Here is a 20,643-nt window from a genome sequence, read left to right as displayed (position 1 = left end):
GATTTCTGACCTAGAGCTTCACCTGTCATGGAAGAAAATGCCATTTGTTACCATCTAAAGGATCTGCAGTGACACATTACAGGGAATTCAGTCTGGAGTTGCGGGAAGATTGCATTCAGTGAAGTCCCAGCAAAAGAATCGGGGCCAGAGTCCAGGTACAAAAGAATCCTGCTCGAAGTGCAGAGGTTTCACACATTTATTAGAACAAGCAGTAAACAAAAATCTAACAATAAAATCAAAATGTTCTTTAGTTCTTGAGTCCTTGTGGCAGACAGGAGAGTCACAGCATGAAGGGCAGATCCACGTTCTTCTCACCAGTGCCAAAGTAGATGTAGCCGTATTGCTTGGTCATTGGGACATGGTAGAACGTCAGTCCCAGCCACAGCAGGCTCCGCAGCACCACCACAGCACCTCCCTTCTCTAGCTGGACACTCCAGGAGCCTGTGCGAGAAGATGTGCAAGTGAATCACTGGACAAGAGAAAGAGGCAGCGTTCCTGGAACAAGCTATCCCTAAGCTGAAAGAAGGACTGCCGTGGGTTTTGCCTGACCAGTTAACAGTGCACGAGGCTGCACTGGTGTTTGTGACACCTGAAAAGAGGGAAGTCAGGGAGACCAGAAACCTTGATGCTCTTTTTTTCTTTTGTCACTTCAGCACTACAGGCTGCCCTAGTTTCCAGATGTCTGTGTCTCAGTTCACATAGTAGCATATTTCCATGGCTATGATGGTAATGTCATATGCGTCACAGGAAGGGACCCCTTGAGCTCCAGACTTGTATAGTTGATCCCCAGGAGAGGCTCCAGCTATTCTTGGCTGTTTCTGGGTGGGCAGCAGTTACTCTAACAAGCTCTGTCACCTACTTGGTCTAGCTAATAGTTATAGAGAGCCAAGATGAGCTCTAGCAATCCTACGTAGGTATGAAATTTGTCCTTAAAATAAACTTTTAGCATTAGTAGTGGGAAGAGGCACTTTCCTGATACAGTGACTGGGAAAGAGGGAGAAAGTGAAAAGCAGGGTATTTCCTATCTCTGAGAAATTTACAGAAAAGTTTAATTCTCTTCAGTCTTTCTTGGCTCCACCATTGAAGAGGATGTGCGTGGTAGGGGCAAAGGGATTAGTTTCCACATTAGTTTTGCTTTGGCTCTGCAGAGGAGGTTCAGAGCCAGTGTGAAAATGCAGTTTCTTCTGGATACAAGGAGCTCTGAGCCACTGAGTATTTATTTTGCATCTAACATGACAGCCTGGGAACTATGCCAGAGGGGAGGGGGATGAAGAATTGGCTTGGATTCAATGCTGGAGGGCTAGGAGCTTCCAGGAGAAGAAAATACCAGCTTCAGCACCAAATCGGTAGTGCCTAAAGGCTACAATATAGGGAAGAAGGTTCCTGCTGAATCTCCATTTAAAAAAAAAGGAGCACACCCAAATTTTTTAAAAAATTGCAGTTGGAGCTGTCAGGCTACTACTGGCCTGGAGTCAAGCAGTCAGCCTATCTGCACCCAAAGCCAAAATCTGCCAATTCCAGAGTAAGCAGAAAGCCCATAATGTGCTGGGCCAGTTAGGCAGTATTCATCCTTGTAGATAATTTTAGGCTCATCAATTTGTGCTATGACTCATGCTTACTCATGTCATGGTTAGCCTGGGGAAGGGCTTCTGTGATTGCTGTCAGCTGCCAGTTCTCCCCTTCCCACTCACTTGTGACTCTTGGCCAATTTTAGTCACATCTGACAAAGGACTGAAAGGCTTTAACACCGCAAGTTCCTACAACAGGTCTCCCCCAGGAAGTCCAAGGATTGACTGCAGCTCCTGAAGCTATTTGTTTGGTCTGCCAACAAGGAAGTACAGGCTGTTAGGCTTGCCTGGCAGCCACAAGGCAGCAGCTAGCTGGGCAATCCATGTTTGTGTAGTGTTGGGCTCTTGCATACTCGCTTGTGGTACTTGTAGTCTCTTACACAGTTCATGGCAAACTACAGTAGTTGAGGGCTTGAGGGAAGAAGCTGAGTGGAAATGTTTACGTGGTAGCTGCAGAATCAGAGAGGAGCAACACAATTCAAAGCACTATAATAGCAGGTCTTGTGATTTGTGCTGCTCACCTGTTACTCTGTCTCTTTTCTTTGTATTTGTGTACTTTTCAAAAGTTTCTTGGACACCATTGTTTCCCATGTCTCCTTCAGTAGGAAGTTCCACAGGTTTGTTATACTATAATATGCCCAAGTCCTGTGTCATCTTTTATGTTACCTCTCAAAGTACCCTCCAGTCATGTGCAAACATGGAACTCAGTGAAGAGCAAGAATGCCTACCTCCTTTCTGACAGACTGACTCTAGCTGCCAGACAGAAGTACAGAAAAGACTTTCACAGTCTTTTGACTCAGGAGCGTTCTGCTCTGGAGAACTTCTCACTCACTCCACTCCACGTTTCCACTAAAGACGAACAGCTAGGATCCCAGTAAAGCAGAGCACTACTTAATATGGGAGGGTCAATACAGGTGTGTGCCATCTTTCAACATTACTTGCACTGTGACATTCTTTGAGCAGGTCCTAGTTAAAACACAAGCTGTCTTCACAAGCAGTGGTTTCACATACAAGGCAACCCGAATCTCCCATCCAGTCTCTCCAGTGCCACACAGACGGACACAAACTAGTCTGGATCTTTTTCATACTTGGAGTAAAAATACGTATTATGGTTCAGCCACTGGGATTACAAATTCTGATTGAATGGGTCTCCAACAAAATCTGCATGTTCTTGAGAAACTTCACCACTTGGATAGCACGGAAACCCAGATGAAGAATACTTCACTACAAGACATTATCCGGTGACTGAAGCACTAACAGCCATCTGCTGTCAAAAGGACAAGCTTTCAGTTTCTTGAACTTTGTTCCTAGAAGTTTTCAGCATTTGCCAGTGGTAGTAGCATGACTATGTATAGGGGTGTTTAGTAAATAGGTCTAAATGTAATAGTTACCAATAACTTTCTCAGTTTCTCCTTTGAACTGACTTTGCTCCCAGTACAGGGTTCTTGCAGCTTGAACTTGGAGAAATGATCTGCAAGCCCTTTATCTAAATACTGGTAGTTCTTGCTGCAGGTTAGTTTGCGGGAAAGGAGAGAATGACACACTGTAAACTTTGGGAAAAGTTTCTCTGACAAAAAGATAATGGAATGAGGAACTCTCATTGTCTTTGATTTAGGACCAGTCCTCTGAGAAGCAAGTCTGTCGAGAATAGGACTGTGCTTTGCCTTGCTAGGTGGTGAAGGCCTTTAGGGATTATCTAATTTGCTAATGCCTCCCAACATACCGGAAGCATCCAACAGCCTGTGTACATGTGATAGCTTGTATATGTATATATATGTTCATGTACACACATGAACTCTGTGCCCCAAACTATTTACAAAGAACAGAAAGAGATGCCTGGAGCATGACAAATGGGAAAGGTGAGAGAGTAAACAGGGATATTAATGCTCTTAGAATTATATCTAGATTCAGACATCTTTTTGTTGGACAAATTCACAGAGGAGATAGAGTAAATCAAGTTCAACATGATTAAATTCCCATATCTGTGCTCTGAGGCAATAGAGTACATGGATCCATGATTTTGTCAGAGCGCTTACCCAGTGACCCACAGGCTTATCAATCTCAGTGGAATATTCATCAGCAGTTAACTCTGCTGATCAAAGGAACTTCCCATGCACCTTCACACCTGGCAGAAATGGACAGATGTAATTGAAGACACCTCCATTCACTTTTGTTCTAGATCTCTGATGGCTGTCATGTGCAGCTACTGTATTTCCCCAGCATCTGTCCAAGCTGCAAACTCTCAAAGGGCTCATATTTGTCATTTCATAAATGTGAGACCTTTGGGGAACATTATTATTGTTAAACTTTGTAGCTCTTCTCTGGCCCTTCATTCTGCATCTAATTCTACGCAAATATGGACAATAAAGTTTTGCTGATGCTGCATAGGTCTTTCTGTGAAATGAGGACCTGAACAAAGCAAGCAGGTTACTTAAGGCCAGTCCCAACTGGACTGGCATGACAAAGGTTGAGAACAGGAAAAAATTACAAGAAGCTGCTGCGAACTGTAATGTCATTTTCACTCAGTTCCTGTTTTCAGCCAGAATGATCATTAGTCCTAGAGCTGCTCTTTATTCTGCAGAGCAAAAGAGTAGCAGCAGTGCCACCTTCCACCTTTTACTAACCAGATCACTGGGGACATTTTTCTAACCCAGTTATCAAAGATGATTTATTCAACGTACTTTTTCTAAACTGGGTTTTGCAACGCACAAAACCCATTCAGAAACTGCATTTGATACAAAATGCTGGTGTGTCTTCTTAGAAGACATCACATTAAAGTTCTGGAACTTATCTGGATTCTTTGGTCCTTTTCTTTAAAGGAAGAAATTATAGCCTGATATCTCCATACTTTTTTTTTCCCCATACCTCACCATATTAACAGTATTTGAGGAAATGGTGCAGAAAACAAAATTTGAACTCACGAGACATGGAGAACGTTGTTCTCTTGGAAAGATCCAAAGCTGTTGTATTCTCTCCATCACAGCTCAAATCTCACAATATTCAAACAAGATGCTTTTTCAGGCCCACCTTTCTTGTAGGAGTTTGAAATATAGATAAATCACTCTAAAAGCACTTTAATCACTACCTAATGAACAATATGAAATAATGGCTCAAAATGAATATACCTTCTTTCTCCTTCAAGAGAAAGTCTTAAAAATGCATTTAATAATACAATATAGAAAGAGATGAGGAGAATTATAAAAATTAAATGCTAGGTTTATCCTTCTTTTTTTCTTTCTCTTTTTTTTTTAAACTTCCCTGCTATTGCAAATAGTTCTTGGAGTAAAATCATTGCATAGGTAGCTGTAGGTCCGCATTACTATAAAAATGCAGAAGCAGGCTGCTGGGTTCAAATCCCTTCTAACATTGGCTGAGAATATCCCATGGCAGTCCCTATGTCAGACAATATGTCTCTTACTGGGAGGCTGGGAAGCTCAAAGCATCAATCTGTAAGGTACACCAATACTCCTAGATAAAAGTTGTCTAGAAAAAAGATTTTAAAGCGCTGTTATTTGCATTGGAGGGAATACAACTATAACTAGAAACCAGCAAGTAAAATCTCAATTTCCTAGAGTTAAGTACTGGTTTTAACTTTTATGTACGTGTGAACTGTAGCCTGTGCTGCCCCTAAATCAGGCAGCAGAGTTAACTCATCATGCAAAGCTCAGTGAGGTGCAGGGAACTGGAGGTCATTGCTCTCACACTAGAGATTTCTACCAGTAACTGCTCTGGTGAGTTTCCCAATCTTCAAAATACATTTTTTTAAAAGAGCAAGTTAATTCTTAAGCTGCACCCAGCAAACCTAAGAAAGCCAAGCACTGTCTGTGCTGAAACTATTGCCTGTTGCTGCTCCAGAAGGGAAGGGAGGGAGCTGCTGTGTGGGAGGAAAGAGCATGGGAAAAGCATTTGCTGGATGAAGATCTGGAGCTTCCTATTCCCTGTTTGGACCAGGCTGCAGCCTCCACCCCTCCAAACACAGGCAGGAATTCTGAGGAGTTCCTTACATCTTTCCCAAACAAGAAAGTACTTTGAAGATCCTGATGCTCACCCAGTGTTAAACCACTGCCTTTTTTATGGCCCTTCAACAGCTGCCAGGACACCAGGGCTGAATTTCAAAAGTCAACCTCCTCAGCTGCTTCTTCCTTTCCAGTCGCTAATAGAAATCCCTGTCTCATCCCCCATGTCTGCCTCAGCTATGGGCTGAATCTTGTAATCCGCAGAGGCAATAGGGTGCGTGAGACATGAGCTTTTAAACAAAATCCATTTAGGAGGGCTGTTTGCAGAAGAACTTTCCTCCCGTAACTGGTCCACTTTCAGTGTGACCTCTTATAACGTTGCTGCTTTGGAGGTGATTCAGCAATGCCTCATTTCAGTGCAAGCTTGAGAAGAAACAGCCTTAAGAGCTAGACAGCCTGATAGAGAGGCTCCACATCACAAAAGCTCACAGAGGGTCATAAAAGTGACATTATCAATTCCTCTTCAAAGGAGGAAAAGTCTCAAGGGAAAAGCAGCAGCAGCGTGGTTGCACTTACTGTTAACACAATATGCTGCCACAAGAGCAAGTTACAGTGTATGTTCCTGCAGTTAGTCCTGAGAGAGAGTCAAGTACAGAGTTATAGGACAAATATTAACACCCAGAGAAGGGCATAACCATTTCACTCTGCAAAAGCAGCTCCTCTTGGCTGTGTGACCCCAAGCACTTAGCTCTGACAAAGCCTCACTACACCCATGGGATTTAGCTTCCATTTCACTTCAACAGAAAATCCTAAACTGGGAAGAGCTTCCTACTTCTAATTTGCTGTCTGTAGGAAACAAAGACAAATTGCAAAGCAGAGCAGCTGTGAGAAAAGGTCACCGTGCTTTGGCTCTCAACAAATTGTACCACACGGACGTTTCGCGCACAGCCTATCAGCCATAAGGACACATCCAAACACTCCTATGTGGGGCCCAAACTCCTTCATGCCACTTACTGGCTGCAAACTAAATCTCCTTCATTTGCTTGACACACCACCTGCACCCCATATGTTAACACTGCTGTCAATATTTCCAATTCCCCATATAACTATTTAATAATAATTAAATAAAAACACAGACTGGTTGCAGGTTCAGTACTATTTTTAAAAGCCTCCAGAGCCAGAAAAGCACAGCTTACAAACAGTCAAATGCTGCCAAGTGGCTCTTGCGTGGTCCTAATGCCTACCATGTCCTTGACACACAAATACAACCATTCCCAAACCTCAAAGTAAAATGATCTTACTTCAGAGGCTTTTCCTCTCCATTATTCTCTCCCACTGGGAACGTGTCTGCAGTAGAAATGATTAAGACTGGCCTGGACCTGCCATTTATACATGAAGAACCCGTTTCCTGCTGACAAGGAAGACTAGAGATTGCAGTGCTGTCCTAGATGCACAGCATTCAGGTACCTCCAAGTACTGGGTGAAATTCAGGCCATTCTTAGAAATCTGACAACAGTGCTGCTTAATCCAATTGAAGCAGCCTCTGCCCTCAAACCCTTATTCCCGCCCTCATCACTCTTCCATCACAGAGACCACAAAAGTGTTTATTTACTGCTCAGTGAGCCAGGTCAGTGAAATGATCTGACTAAAAAATATATTAGACAAAAATAATGTTTTTCCAGCTGGAATCTGGCTGCACAGCCAGCAATGCCAACACAAAAGAAGGGACAATACACAGATATAAATGAGCAGCAGAGGATGGGAATGACTGAAAAAGCTAGCACAGAATACACACCAAATTATAGCCTCCCTTACAGCCCTGTTAGTTTGCCCCTTAGTCCTAAATCCACCTGATAAAACAAAAGAAAAAAAAAGATTCTAATTAAGAAAAAGATGCAGGCTGCACAGAAAGCATCCAGAACAAAGATTTGGAATGGGGCTGTGCACTGGAGGAAACAGCAAGACAATAAGCAATCAAAACTTATAAGGAGTAGGAAAAACTGATTAAAATCCCTGCTGTTTGTATTCTGACAACTACAGTACAGATCATTGTGTCTTGGGTCTTCTGTAGTAAATTTAGAAATTGCTCAGAGTGGCAAATCACCCTCCTTCCAAAGCAAGTTTATGCTGGATCTCATCACACTCCATATTTCTTGTTCAGCTGGTCGCTGTGGAAACGTTTTTGGAGCGTGCCAGGAGTCACGTAGCATCTACCTGGGGAGCCCCTGCATTAATCCGTCACCTTCGTGGGCTTCTCTGAGCCCATTGGCTGGTAAGAAGAAAAAGGAGTCTCTCGCCCCTCCCTGCTCCAAATGAAAGACGCTTCCTCTAAATCTTGCTACAGGATTTCAGGCTCAATTCAGCTTCTTTGGGGCTTTTGTCACCAAACAAATGTGATGTCTTTGAAAGAAAGATTAACAGTTTGATGAAAGGATGCAATGGACAGCTTTGTTCTAGCCTGCTTCCCCCTAGAGCTTTCGGTCACTGTCACTTTCTTACCCACGGGAGAATATCTGTCTGACTCTCAGAAGAGATTATGGCCACCTTGTAAGATTTTTCCTTTCCTGGTAACAAAGCACTGGCCACTTTGAGGAGGTGATAATGATGAACAGGGGCTGGATTAGGGGCAAAGAACCTCACATTGATCTCTGAATTCTGAGAGAACACAAAGCAGTCGATGCTGGTATTCAAAACTCACTGAATGCTTAGAGCACATCCAATTTGCTCTCCTGCAGGAGGGGCAAGGCCACAAGCCCTGTCAGTCCCCCAGTCGTACTTCCTACCTCATCATCAAATTAGCAGGGCTAGTTAAAAGAGCTTGAGATGAGGAACAGATGGCATGGATTATAAACTGTTGATGTTTTTGTACTAAACTAGATATGAATTCTGGACCAAATTACTCAAAGAGTTTACAGTTTTCTGAGAAGACTGTCCCATGGAGCATATCTACACAGCACAGTGCAGTGTTGATACTCAAGCTAATTCTGAACACTAAAGATGGCTGAGCATCTTTCAATGCCTGGGATAGCCTAGCCATCTCTGCACAGCACAACTGCTTTATAAATATACCCATAGATAAATTCTCCCTTGTCCTTCTCCCTCCACACACAGCCATGCACCCCTTCAGTGTGCACAATTTCCATCCATATGATATTTGTGTACAGTGAAACAAGACAATGCCCATTGACTTCCTCCTTGCAAGAGCTCCATGGCCAAAGGAGCAGCAAACAGCAAAGCAAAACTGTATTTCGGGCTGGCATCAATCCCAACGGCTACGCAGGCAGGAGCTGCCACTCGTTATGTGGAGCCCCTTCAGAGACTGATCGCTCCTAGGAAAAGCTGACCTCGTTTTGACTTCAGTGACACACAGCGTGTCCTAGGATTTCCCCCACAAGTAATTTTTCATCGTTCCCCAGAGAAAGGGTTAGGCCAAGGCTGACTGATGTGGTGATAAAACTACAACTTCTGGTTCTGTAACGCTTTACCAGCATTTCCCATCAGTTCAGCAAGAAGTTCATCTCCTTTTCATATCCAACGAACCAGGAGCTGAAATGGAGACAGGGTGGGTCATGATTTCTTTCACTGAGGAGAAAAGAAACTTTAAATACAATCCCTGGATAGTAGCTATGAAGACTTTGCTTCTGTCCTCATTCTTTCACTACAGCAGTCAGGAGGACAAAGGACTCCACCACAGTTCTCAGTTGATGGGCAGCCCTGCTCCAGCATAAACTCATCCAAGATCTCTGATTAAACAAGACCCCTGAGGTGATATAGATCTAGGACCCAAAAGCAGTGAATGTACTGCTTTATTAACCATAGACACAAAGCCCAAGGAAAACAGTCTCCTTTCCAGAAATCAAGGCAGACCATGATCAGCCAGTCAAAAGCTATAATACTGACTGGTTCTGGAGTCCTCCTGCTGTGCTCCCACATGAGAGGTTCCAATCTGATCTTGAACTCCTGAGCTGGCAGCGCCCCAGCTTGTAGGAGTGACATATTGTCTTGTTCCCGGGTAACTCTCTTGGATCACTGCAGCAATGGCTTTAATGGCCTCTAAAGCTTCCCAGTCCACACATCACTAGCAAAAATGAAGAGTGCCTCTACTTTTGAAGGATGTAGGGGACACAATTATGTATTTGTGTATGTCCATTGCATGCTTATGATCGCTAATGATAACAAGAAAGCTATTGAAAAACCCAGTGACAATTCCAGAAGTTGCCTTAGTTTGGAAGAGAGAGAGTATCTTCTCTATACCTGCAGTTCAGGAGGTCAGTATATCATACACAGTCCAGAAACTCAGGCCATACCTTCTCGCTTTGATGCTGCTCTTGGTGCTTTTCTTTCTGTTTTACTTTTCTGTGGTTTCCTTTCTGTGCTCACTGACATTGCTGGCACCATAGTGCACCCTGCTGGAAGACAGCAGCTAGAGCCATCCTGATATTTCTGGGGATGGCCGACTTCAGTTTTAACAGAGAACTTCAGGTACCAATGCTTTTACTAATAACCCACTGAGCCAGCTTCTGGGTTCAGTTTTCGGATCCGAAATTCGACTGTTTTGATGCACACTAATCTGTTCTACTCCTCTAACATTGTTCTAAGGCTTGTTTGTCAAAACCACTTGTATAAATGTCAGGTAACTCCACGGGATACTGTAGTTCAGTTTCACACGTACACCAAGCCTTAGGATAAATCCAACGAGGAATGGGGATAGCTGTGAGCCATGCTAGATATTTCAGTCTACATTTTGGCTACCTGTTTTTATCCTTACGAACATGAAGCACTGCCCTCTCATTTATTATGAGTCTTTTAGTTTGGATTTCAGTGAGACAGCTTGAAAAGCCTTGTCCCCGTGTGGCTCTTGGCAGGCTAAGAAGTAAAGTGCTCTTGCTCTCGGCTTTCACAGAGCTGGGGAGGTGCTGCTTATTGTTAAGCAATGAAAGGGGAGGGCTCAGGTCACATCTGTGAAATGTTAGCAGAGAAGGGAGGCTGGGTGAAAGTAGGTGGCCAGCACAGCATAGCACTTTGCTGGATTTTGCAAGGCCACTGGGGAGATAGGCAGCCATTTGTCTTACAGCCCTGATAACGGGCCCTTGCGCTCTGCTGGCGGGCTGGGGCTGTAAATACCTCTGCAGACACAGGCTCTTCAAATGGCTGGAGTCCGAGGCTGATAGGGGATTAATAGCCTTGAAGGCTGGGGAGGGGAGGAAGGGGGGAGGGCCGAAAGGGAGTTAATTAGGTGTGTTAATGCATGGAGATAAAGCAGGTTTGTGCCTCCTGGTCTTCTTCTTTCCTGCACCCGGGCTTTTGGGACAGCCAAGTGGGGCTACCAAAATGGCCCTTGAGAGTGTCCACAGAGACTATCTCCCACTTAGAAATGCAACCCCTCCATCTTCAAGGGCCCATTAAGCACTAGCTTTTGCTAAACCGATAAAGAGCGTGCCAATGAAGCTTAGAGGACAGGAGGTTGGCGTTCTAACCCACACTACTGTTCACCGACTTTACAGAAAGGCTAGTGCCCAAAGTATTCAGCCGAAGAAATGGCCACAGATCCCTTTGTAATGCTGTATAAGGAATGCTCCAAAACCACTGTACTTTCAGATGAAGAAATAGAGCTACAGACCAAGTGGCTGTCACTTCCTCCACAGTCAAAATGGTAAAGGAGCTGAAATGATCTTCTGTCTAGGCACTTTTCCTCTAATTTAATCTTAAACAGCAAGTAGACAAGACTCACTACGATGCATCCTGCCACTCTATACCCATTTAGATTGATGCTATAAAATTTCTCCTGGCATTAGAGTCAGCAATTACATCTGAGAGGTCTCAGCTCCCCAGATTATCATTCACAATTGACAGCAGTAAATCAGGAATCTTTTTAGTCCTCTTTTGAGCCCTCAAGAATCATAATTCAGAAAGCAAGCCAGCTGATTTGCACTTACAGTCACTGTTTCAGGAACCCATTGTCACCTTTGTGTTATTGTCACTGACAATGAAGAAGCCCAAGCTGAACATCACCCTCCATGGTTGCCATCAAGTTTATGGCCGGGCATACCAGGAATCTGGACTCCTACATACCAATGCCCATTAAACTGAACTCAGTTGCTCGTGTGTGGGACTATCAACTTATATTTGCATTTGGCTGAAACACCGTTTCCAGGAAGATATCCAGCATGATGTTAAGCTACCAAGAGACAGAGGCACATCCATTACCCTTGCTAGCTTGTAATCATTTCATTGTTCATTTTAGGTTTTCTGGCTATAATATTTAGCTGCTGATTCCTGTTATGCCTTTCTCTGCTATAATAAATAGATCTTCAGTACCTAATACTTAAACTCCACAGAGTATTTACACAGTGTAATACAGCCATTCTCATGGTCTTTTCCACAAGATAAACAGATCGAACTGTTTATGTCTCTCACCAGCCCTTGAATCATTTTGTGTCTCTTTTCTGCAACTCTCCGATTTTGCAATGCGTAGTAATCCAATCCTGATTCCACTAACAGTATATGCAAAAATACAGTCACCTCCCTGTTCCTATTTGCTACGCCCTTGTTTATGTATCTGCAGATCAAATTAGCCATTTATGTTTCAGGATCAGACTGGGACCTGATGTTCAGTGGGTTGTGCCTGGATTTCTTTTCAGAGCTACAGCTTCCAGAATACAAATCTAAAAGTCTGGCTTCTAGTCCTTACTTGTAGATACGTGACTTTGCATGTAGCTACATCAAAATGTACTGTAAGCCGAGTTTTCCAGATCTCTGTATCTATCCTGCCCTTGTCATTATTTGTCTCTCCACCAATGCTTTACTTCTAGATCATTTGTAAGTAGGTTGAAGAATATCAATACTAGCACTGGTCCCAGCTGAAGCCCCTTCTGACCCCTTCCAGAAATACATCGATTTGGCAATTTCTGAATCTCAACTACTAATGAAGATTAAGTTTAGGGGGAAAATTCTGCAATGCTGGGATTTATTAAAGGTTAGTATGCCCCAAGTCTCCTGAGATAATGATTTCAGAAGTAACTTATTTGACTGCCATTTTAATTCTTTTGACTCACAGACAAGGTTGTTTAACTCTTCCCTCTCTTAGCAAACAGTCTGAAAGCTGTCTGAAAGAGTATTTTACTGTCTTTGTTTAATGTGAGTCCATATTCTTTCCAAAAACAAACCAGAAAAAAATATTGAGCACTGCTGCCCTTGCGCATTCTTACCAGCCTTTTTACCATCACCATTTAGTGACAGTTTCCAATAGCATTACTATGCTTTCTTTTCTTCTCAATATAGTTGAAATAAATCTGCCTTACCGTTGTCATGGACTACTCCAGGTTATTCTGGCTCCCTTTGTCATTTTCTACTCATTATAAATTCCAATTTATATAAGTCATTAATTGTTCCAAACTTTCTGCATTTCCTTTTATGTGTCTTTTTAAATTCTAATTTCTGCTCCTATTCCACAAGTGAACTGTGGTAGGCTTTCAGCCAAAAGCAGCTATTTATTGACTGGGAGCCATGACTTTTGAAGAAAGTCTTCTCATATAAAACCTAATTCTACTCATATCTTTTCCTATCTAGACATACCTCCCCACCCACGTCAGTTTGTCAGTTTTTAACAGTGTCCTGTCGGTGTCCCTTCTCTCCATATCAAAGTGATCTGAGTCAGTAATCTGTAACAAACCCCCAGAGTCAAGTTAGTGCTTTTCTGAACTGTAGTTTGAAAGCGCCAAAGAACTGCATTCTCCACCCCTGTCTCACATCCTCCCAAGCCTTCCGCTCTACACTAGTACCTTAGGCTTTCTCTCACCCCCTTTCTTTACCCTTGCAGAGTGGAGCACAGTCTGATCTGATACCACGGTCACAGTAAAATCAACCTTCACCCTCTATTTTTACTTTCCCCATCATGTCAATGCCTGACAAGTGACTATTATTTCATATCTCTACAACATTAGATCATCAAGTGAAAATGCTGTAGGCATGCTAGGAATTATTGCTATTTGCTTTGCCATTCCATTATCTATAAGCATATGTAAAACTGCCACAAACCCTAGTTCCTGAAATAGTAAGTTTAGGGTTCCAAACTGCATGCAGCAGAAAGGACCACACTGGCAGTGTGCCAGCAGCTGAAAGGCCACATCTAATTGTGCATAAAGTTGAGCAGATTGTCTGCTTAGACCAGAGCAAACAAGCTTATCTTTAATGCAGACATATGGCCAGCAAAACCTACAGATCCCAGCATGCAACGTTCTGGCCAGCTGGCCACTTGGATCAGAATGAAGCTTTACATGATCTAATACTGCAGTGTCAGAAGATCAGCATTGCAACCTCTCCATGTTCATGCTTTTGAGGCAAGACACTTTTCTCTACAATTAATTTTTAAAAGTGTATTTTTTTTATAAAAACTCAGTCACACAGTCACTTGTCTGTGGAAGCTGAGACATCAAGAATAAACAGACAGACCCACAGAATGATTAAAAGAGGAGCATCAATATGTTCTGAACTCTTAAAAATGCGCAGATAACCTCATAGATAGACACACAGACAAAATTTGGAACCTGCAAGCACCACAGATATCACTGGCAAAGATAAGGATGGCAGACAGTTTTGTTACAAAACTCCAGGTTTTCCAATTTTGCACTAAACTCTGCTTTTACCATTGTTACCTTTATTCAATCCACTTTTAACTTCCTTTCTTCCCACCTCTCAGCTGTCATATAAAATGTTCTTTCTGCCTCCAACTTTCCATTCTGTAAGACACCTCTGCTCTCCTATAATGACACACCATACATTTTATGACAGTTACCCCCTTGACAGCCATCACAGATGCTAAGTCTCCAATTAATAGAGAAAACTATTCAACAGAGTTGTTACTTTTAGACAGGTTAAAATCAGCCCTTAATCTCTCAGTCCTGTTCTTTAGGTCTTTTAGGATGCTAGGGGAATTCTAGCTATTAGAAGCTGGGAGCATCACTCCTATATTGCGTATCCGCAGTCCCCTTCTTGTGTATTTGTTGAGGACAGAGACAATTCTGGCTTCAATCACAATTCTAGATGCTATTTGACAATTCCTACTTCTGCTCTGACAGTAACCGCTCAAGAGAGGATCTAATCAGGAAAGGCAAGAAAAACTTCAGGTCAAAATGAGATTTTCTAGAGCTATGAACAACACATCATGAAATAGAAAAAGCACTGTCTGCTTTTTCTGCTCTGTCAGAACCAACATGCACTGTCACAGATGAAGGAAAGTAATCCAAGAACCAGAATCTGAGTGCCTCACAACCAGGAGTGAGTGACTTTGATAGAGCCATGCTGATAAAATCAGCAGAAAGCCTGTGTCTGCCCACTGTTCTTTCCCCCACACACACACATTTTCACAAGCAACCAGTACTTTTAGGCAACCTGAATGCTTGTTAAAGGAGGGTGAGTTGATCTTTCTTTAGTGTCAGAGCTCCTATCTGCATGTGACAGAGTGCAATTAGAGAGGCTACATGCCTTGCTGTAACAACTTCCTGTCTTATTTCCTTCACCTGACAAGCTCATTCCATCAATTCCCAGGTTCAGTCCAAAAAAGAGCAGGACAGAACAACCAGAGCTGCACTGGCACCATGATGAATCTTTTCCATTAAGAAACACTCAGCTGCACTTGAGCTCAGGTAGTCTCTGAGAGGTAACTTTTTTGGGGGAGAGTGAGAGATTGGTGCTAACAGCAACACCCTCCTGGGAAGGGGGCGAAGGTTCATGCTTACACAGACCTCGCGTTGCCACAGGAAGACAAATGCAACACCGGCACAGTTGAGCCCCACTTTCTATCTGCCACTGGGTAAAATAAAGCTACAAGGCAAATTTGATTCGAAGACTTCAACAAAACTGCCATTTTCGCATCTAACACACGGCATGTCTCCCTATGACAAGAGAGGGAGAAAATAAAGGAGGGAGCAGGGAGGAGGCAAACAAGAGCAACACCTGAACTACTGTACAAAACAGCAGCTAAAATTTTCTTTGGAGATATCTAGGAACTAATCCCCCCCTTGCAATACTCTTTTGAGTCAAAAAGGTCACCTCAATGAGCCAGCGTATGTGAAAATGTGCAGTCTCTCCAGACTACACCTCTGGAAAATGATTGCATCAAGGACACGCCCAGTAAGTTGAACAGTGGTTTAGATTTTAGCAATTTATGCTCACAGTCAAAAATGTTCAGAATTCAGGCAGAAGCTCACTAGGTTTATTCTCAATTCTTTTTTGCCAAAGGGAAGATTACAAGCTAGGAGGGGAAGTGGGGAAGAGAGAGAGAGGAGAGGGAGTGCCTGAAAACCTATTTACAGTACTGGCAATTCACTGTCCCTCCACTCAGTTCCATCTGGCACAGGTCATCTGCTATCCTATTCTACTACTCCAGGGTAGGAATAAAATAGCAAACCTAAAGTTCTGATTGTGTCCATAGAATCTTCCTAGACAGCAGGATGTACAAGCACTTGGTCCAATCAAAAAAAAAAGTGCGGCACATCAGCAAAAAGTGATTAGAAACAAATAACAAGTCATTCCCATCTCTTCAGAGAAATATCCTGCCAGAGGAATCCCTGAAAGAGGCTTTAAATATATTTCATGGTTGTCCAGCAGAACAGTAGAGTTGTGAACTGAAAATACATTCCAGTATGCTATCTTCTTTTCTCCTTCCACAATTTAAATCCCACCAGAGTACAGACTATTCCACACTCCAGCATTTCTAACATAGTTTATCAAATGAACTTTTGAATGCAGCCTCTCAGAGATACCAGCCTGGTGTTAATGAGAGCCCATTAAGATAAAGAAGAGCAGTGCTGGGTGGGACAGGAGGTGTGAAATACTTCAAGCCACATAAATTCCCCGCTATCACAGGTGGAGTTATTTCTCCCCATAGGGATACCAGTTTGCCACAGGCTTTACAGAAGTCAGGAGAGAATACGACACTCAGGCGGAGGGGTTAACTGCTGGTGTGGTCAGACCTGTTCCCGCAGCCTAGCCATGATGATGGTCAGACCTGTTGAGAGGATGTGACAGCCCTAGTACACTTACATCTTACTATTGTAAGCAATTAGAATTGCTTAAAATGGGACTTAACTACAATATTTAGTAAAGGATTAAGTTTTTTTACAGATTCGCAGAAGCTTCTCCGAAGCATATCACCTCTACAGTAATCCAAACCAGTAACCTCAGTGTTTCCTAGACTACTCAAACTGCCTTCCCTTTTACTGCATCTGTTGGTTTTCCTCCCTTTACCTTGTGGGATATCATGCTCCAGAGAATCCAGAAAGTCAGTGGATGGGTCCAGGTTAGCCTTTTCCAGCAGGGTTTTATTCTTCAGGTTAACAGGCTCAGTGAAATGGAAATAGGAACTTAACTTTTTTGCCTCCACCAAAGACAGACCTGCAAAGAGCCATTGGTGACCATTAATACAGTGAACTAGGGTAACATTCATTATACCGTCAAGTATAACATTGTTTCTCTAATTCCCACAGCATAGGGCAGAATCATAATCTTTCTCCGGTAGACTCTGCAGAAGACTACAGTCTTCTCAGAAAGAGATGTCAGCACTCCCTGATGTTGTGCATTGCAGACCATACTGACTGTTGTCCAGATAAGCAATGGACACCAAATTGCTAAATGCTGACATAAACTACAGTTTATAAAGACATATGAAACTACAGGTTTAAAGACTCAGAGCCATTACTGATTTTTCTCTCCCCATCCATAGTTGAATCATGCACCTGAACATAAGTGGCACTGGATTCTCTCCTCCCTGTTCATCTTACCCAAGGAAAAAAAAAACTGAAATCAAAACATCAGCCAGAGAAAGTCGTCTTAATTTACAGCTTTCGTGATCAAAGTACAGTTGATACTGATAAAGGCAATGAGAATTTACCTTCAAAGTGTCTGTTTTCATGCACAGACCCAAGAGGAGTCTTCACGAATGCCCCCCGGGGGACGATACCAACTGCTCTGTCTATCTGTTCTATCGTAGCTATGAGGCGGGCCTCCTCCTTGATCACGGGCTTTAACGAAAAATAGGGAAATTTTAAAGGCAGGAATTTCCTTGTTTTCGTTTCTGAAAATAAACTGGAGGTGACAGTAGAAACCACAATGGACTCATCAACTTGAAGCCCAATGGCACTAAGAGGAGAACCACAAATCACATGTTTTTTCTCATAAGATATGACAGAAAATTTGACTGGGGCAGAGAGTTTAGATTCACCAGAGAGATAACTATCCCTCTCTTGATCCATTCTTTCCTCCCTCTCGATTAAGCAACTTACGACTTCTCTATTCATTTATAAAGAATGGTGCCTGCAGTTACTTGCTTCAGAAACTGAAGTGGGAATCTGTACCAATTGTGCATAATAAAGCATAAGAAATATATACTCTTTCTGAGCCCCGTGTAACTCCGGAAATAACTGAAGGTCAATCAAGAAGTTGTTGCTACACAATGACAAAGAGGAAATTGTGTATCTTCTGCCTGACTACAGGCTCGGGCTGCTAATTACAACAAGGAGGAGGAGCCACCACCTGTCCAGTGCGAGTGGCACGACTGTAGACAAGAGAGTTCGAAAGTGTTTTGCTGTATTTACCTCCTTACCACCTTCAAACAATGTCTCAGCAGCTTGTGGGTTTATCTCAGCGAAGTTGTACTCAAAAGAAGGATCACCCTGAAAGCGGCCCTTCAGCTGCTCGGCCTGCGCAACCATCTCCTTGGTCGCCGGTGTCAGGAGGCTCCAATCCAAGCAGTTCAAGCTGCCAACGACAAGCAGGACGTAGGGCCGAGCCCGTTAAAGAACAGGCCCCTCAGGGCACGGAAAGGCTCCCTCCAGGAGATCCGGACAGCACCCCTCGATTCCCTTATCTCCCCGCCGCCCCAAACCGGACCCCCGGCCCCAGCTGCCCAGGGCGGCCCCCGCACCTGTAGAGGCGGATGCGGGGCGCGGCGCGGTCGGGGCGCAGCCCCTCGGCGATGTAGTAGGAGCCGCGCACGCCCTGGATGCAGCCCCAGAACCAGACCCGCTCGAAGCGGTAGTTGTGCTGCAGCAGCGTCAGCGATACCCCCAGCGCCGCCCGCTTCTCCGGGCTGAGCCCCGCGCCGCCGCCCGCCACCAGCGCCAGGGCCGCGGGCAGCGACTGCGCCTCCATCGCCGCCCCGTTGCCGGGCGACCGCCGCCCGCCCCGGGTCGCGGCGAGGAGGCCGAGCGCCGGCTGCGGGTCACGCCGGGCCTCCGCCAACGAGGAGAAAGCAGGCAGCGCCCTGGGAGCCTGCGGGCAGCTGCCTGTGCCGGCCCCGTGCACAGCTAACCCCGCCCGGCAGCCAGAGATGCTGCTGAGCACAATAAGGACGCAGCTAGGGATGGCAGGCTGCACACGTGTTCCTCAGTTTCAAGAGGCCTAAACCCAAAGCAGAGTCCAAAAAGCAGGAGGGCATACAATTGCATTGCACCTTCACTAGGATACCATATTTTCCTCATTTCTTACATGAACAACAGGAAAAAAAAAACAACCAAAAAAAACCCAAAAACAAACAAAAAACCAACAACAACAAAAAATACAAACAAAACAAAACAAAAACTCATGAAGTTCACTGCTTACAGTGTCATTCTTACAGATCCAGAGGAGGGCTAGGAAGTTGATAAGAGGACTGCAGCACCTTCCTGGCGAAGACAGGGGCTGTTCAGCCAGGAGAAGAGAAGGTTGCCTGGAGACCTCGTAGCAACCTTCCAGTATTTCAATGGGGTCTATGGGGCAGCCAGAGAAGGACTCTTCATCAGGAACTGCAGTGACATGACAAGGAGTAATGGGTACAAAGTGAAAGAGGGGAAATTTCGGTTAGATAGTAGGAGGACATTTTTTACTGTGAGGGTGGTGAGACACTGGAACAGGTTGCCCAGGGAAGTTGTGGATGCCCCAAACCTGGCAGTGTTCAAAGCCAGGTTGGATAAGGCCTTGAGCAACCTGATCTAGTGGGAGGTGTCCCTGCTCATGGCAAGGGGAGTTGGGACTAGATGATCTTTAAGGTCCATTCCAATCTCTTAACATTCTATGATTCTATGATCTTACCTAACTTATATACATCTATAAATAAATAACTTATTTATAAATGACTGCATTTGGATTGCTCCTTGGCAGCTCCTTTTGCTGAATCACATTCAGACAGACATCCAGGAAACAGCTCCTGCCCTAAAAATCTTGCAGTCTGGCTTAACAAAAAATGCAATAAATAAGTAATGAAATTGTGCAGCTGCTTAGAGAAATAGAATTTCTATTTGACGTCTTCAGGAAGTTTAAGCTTTTATATGTGCGCATTATATAAACGAATATGTGCATGCACTTACATTTAAATCCATTGTCAAGTCATAAGTTCTTTCTTTTTCATCCGTTTCCTGTTAACTTCTAAGGAAAACACTGATCCTGGGACCACGGCCTGTAACAGTTGTCACCTGGGATTTTTTGTCAAGTGAGATGTTTAATGAGCTTTACAGCACACAATCCAACCCATTAGCTTTACTTATGCCGCAGAAAAGGCAACTCAGGTTCCTGGAGGTTAACCACCTCTCTTTGACATGAATCAGGCAGAACATGCAGGAGTGACCACAGACTTTTGCTCCATGCTGTCACCTACCTATTCCATACTGTGATTTGCTCAATGGAATAGGAATTTTCAGGCTTTGTAGACTCATTAATCACTGATTCTCTAGAACTGTGTGTTAATATTTTGTGTTAGGGCTATGATCTGACCAATAACAGCAGAACTGCAGGCCAAACTCATTTCACATGAGTCAGAGAGGCAACCCAAGAGTATAATGAATTTCTGCCTCTGTCAGCCACAGCTGGATTCAAACCAGATGCTAACAGCTGAGAGGCTCTTTAGCCTGTTATGGATCTTCTAAGCCACCCAGTCTAGTCTTTGCCTGTCCTGACTGAAGATTATCAAAAAGGAGATCTATAGCTTAAGGAAATTCTTCCTAGTTCGGTAAAGTATGGTGGGTAACTGTACTCTGCTTTCCTTTGTCTTGACCCCAATTACTAAACACCGATAAGGATCGAGAAGTAAGTGGTTGCATTATTTAACAAATGAAAGGTCAAAAGCGCTGCTATTGAGTAAGGTCAAA

The 20,643-nt window shown here is 43.7% G+C and overlaps 1 protein-coding gene across 2 annotated transcripts; it reads right to left on the bottom strand.

Annotated features, from left to right (window-relative positions):
* Window positions 1-178: 178 nt before the first annotated feature.
* On the bottom strand, window positions 179-18,707 carry RSPH9 (radial spoke head component 9). 2 transcript variants are annotated; one of them, XM_027735054.2, is made up of 5 exons: window positions 18,447-18,703; window positions 18,118-18,280; window positions 17,415-17,544; window positions 16,772-16,918; window positions 179-441 (listed from the first exon to the last, which is right to left on the bottom strand). In XM_027735054.2, exons 1-5 carry the CDS (start codon window positions 18,671-18,673, stop codon window positions 281-283), a joined length of 828 nt encoding a protein of 275 aa, XP_027590855.1. In that variant the 5' UTR covers window positions 18,674-18,703; the 3' UTR covers window positions 179-280. The 2 variants fall into 2 exon arrangements, with proteins under 2 accessions (XP_027590855.1, XP_027590854.1); XM_027735053.2 differs by lacking the exon at window positions 179-441 and adding an exon at window positions 14,186-14,283 and having other exon boundaries at window positions 18,447-18,707.
* Between the last annotated feature and the right edge of the window lie 1,936 nt (window positions 18,708-20,643).

Source organism: Pipra filicauda, unplaced genomic scaffold (genome assembly GCF_003945595.2).
Source record: "Pipra filicauda isolate LSUMZ 115617 unplaced genomic scaffold, ASM394559v2 scaffold72_size3293161_pilon, whole genome shotgun sequence".
Taxonomy (NCBI): domain Eukaryota; kingdom Metazoa; phylum Chordata; class Aves; order Passeriformes; family Pipridae; genus Pipra; species Pipra filicauda.
This window is presented reverse-complemented; position numbering and strand designations above follow the sequence as displayed.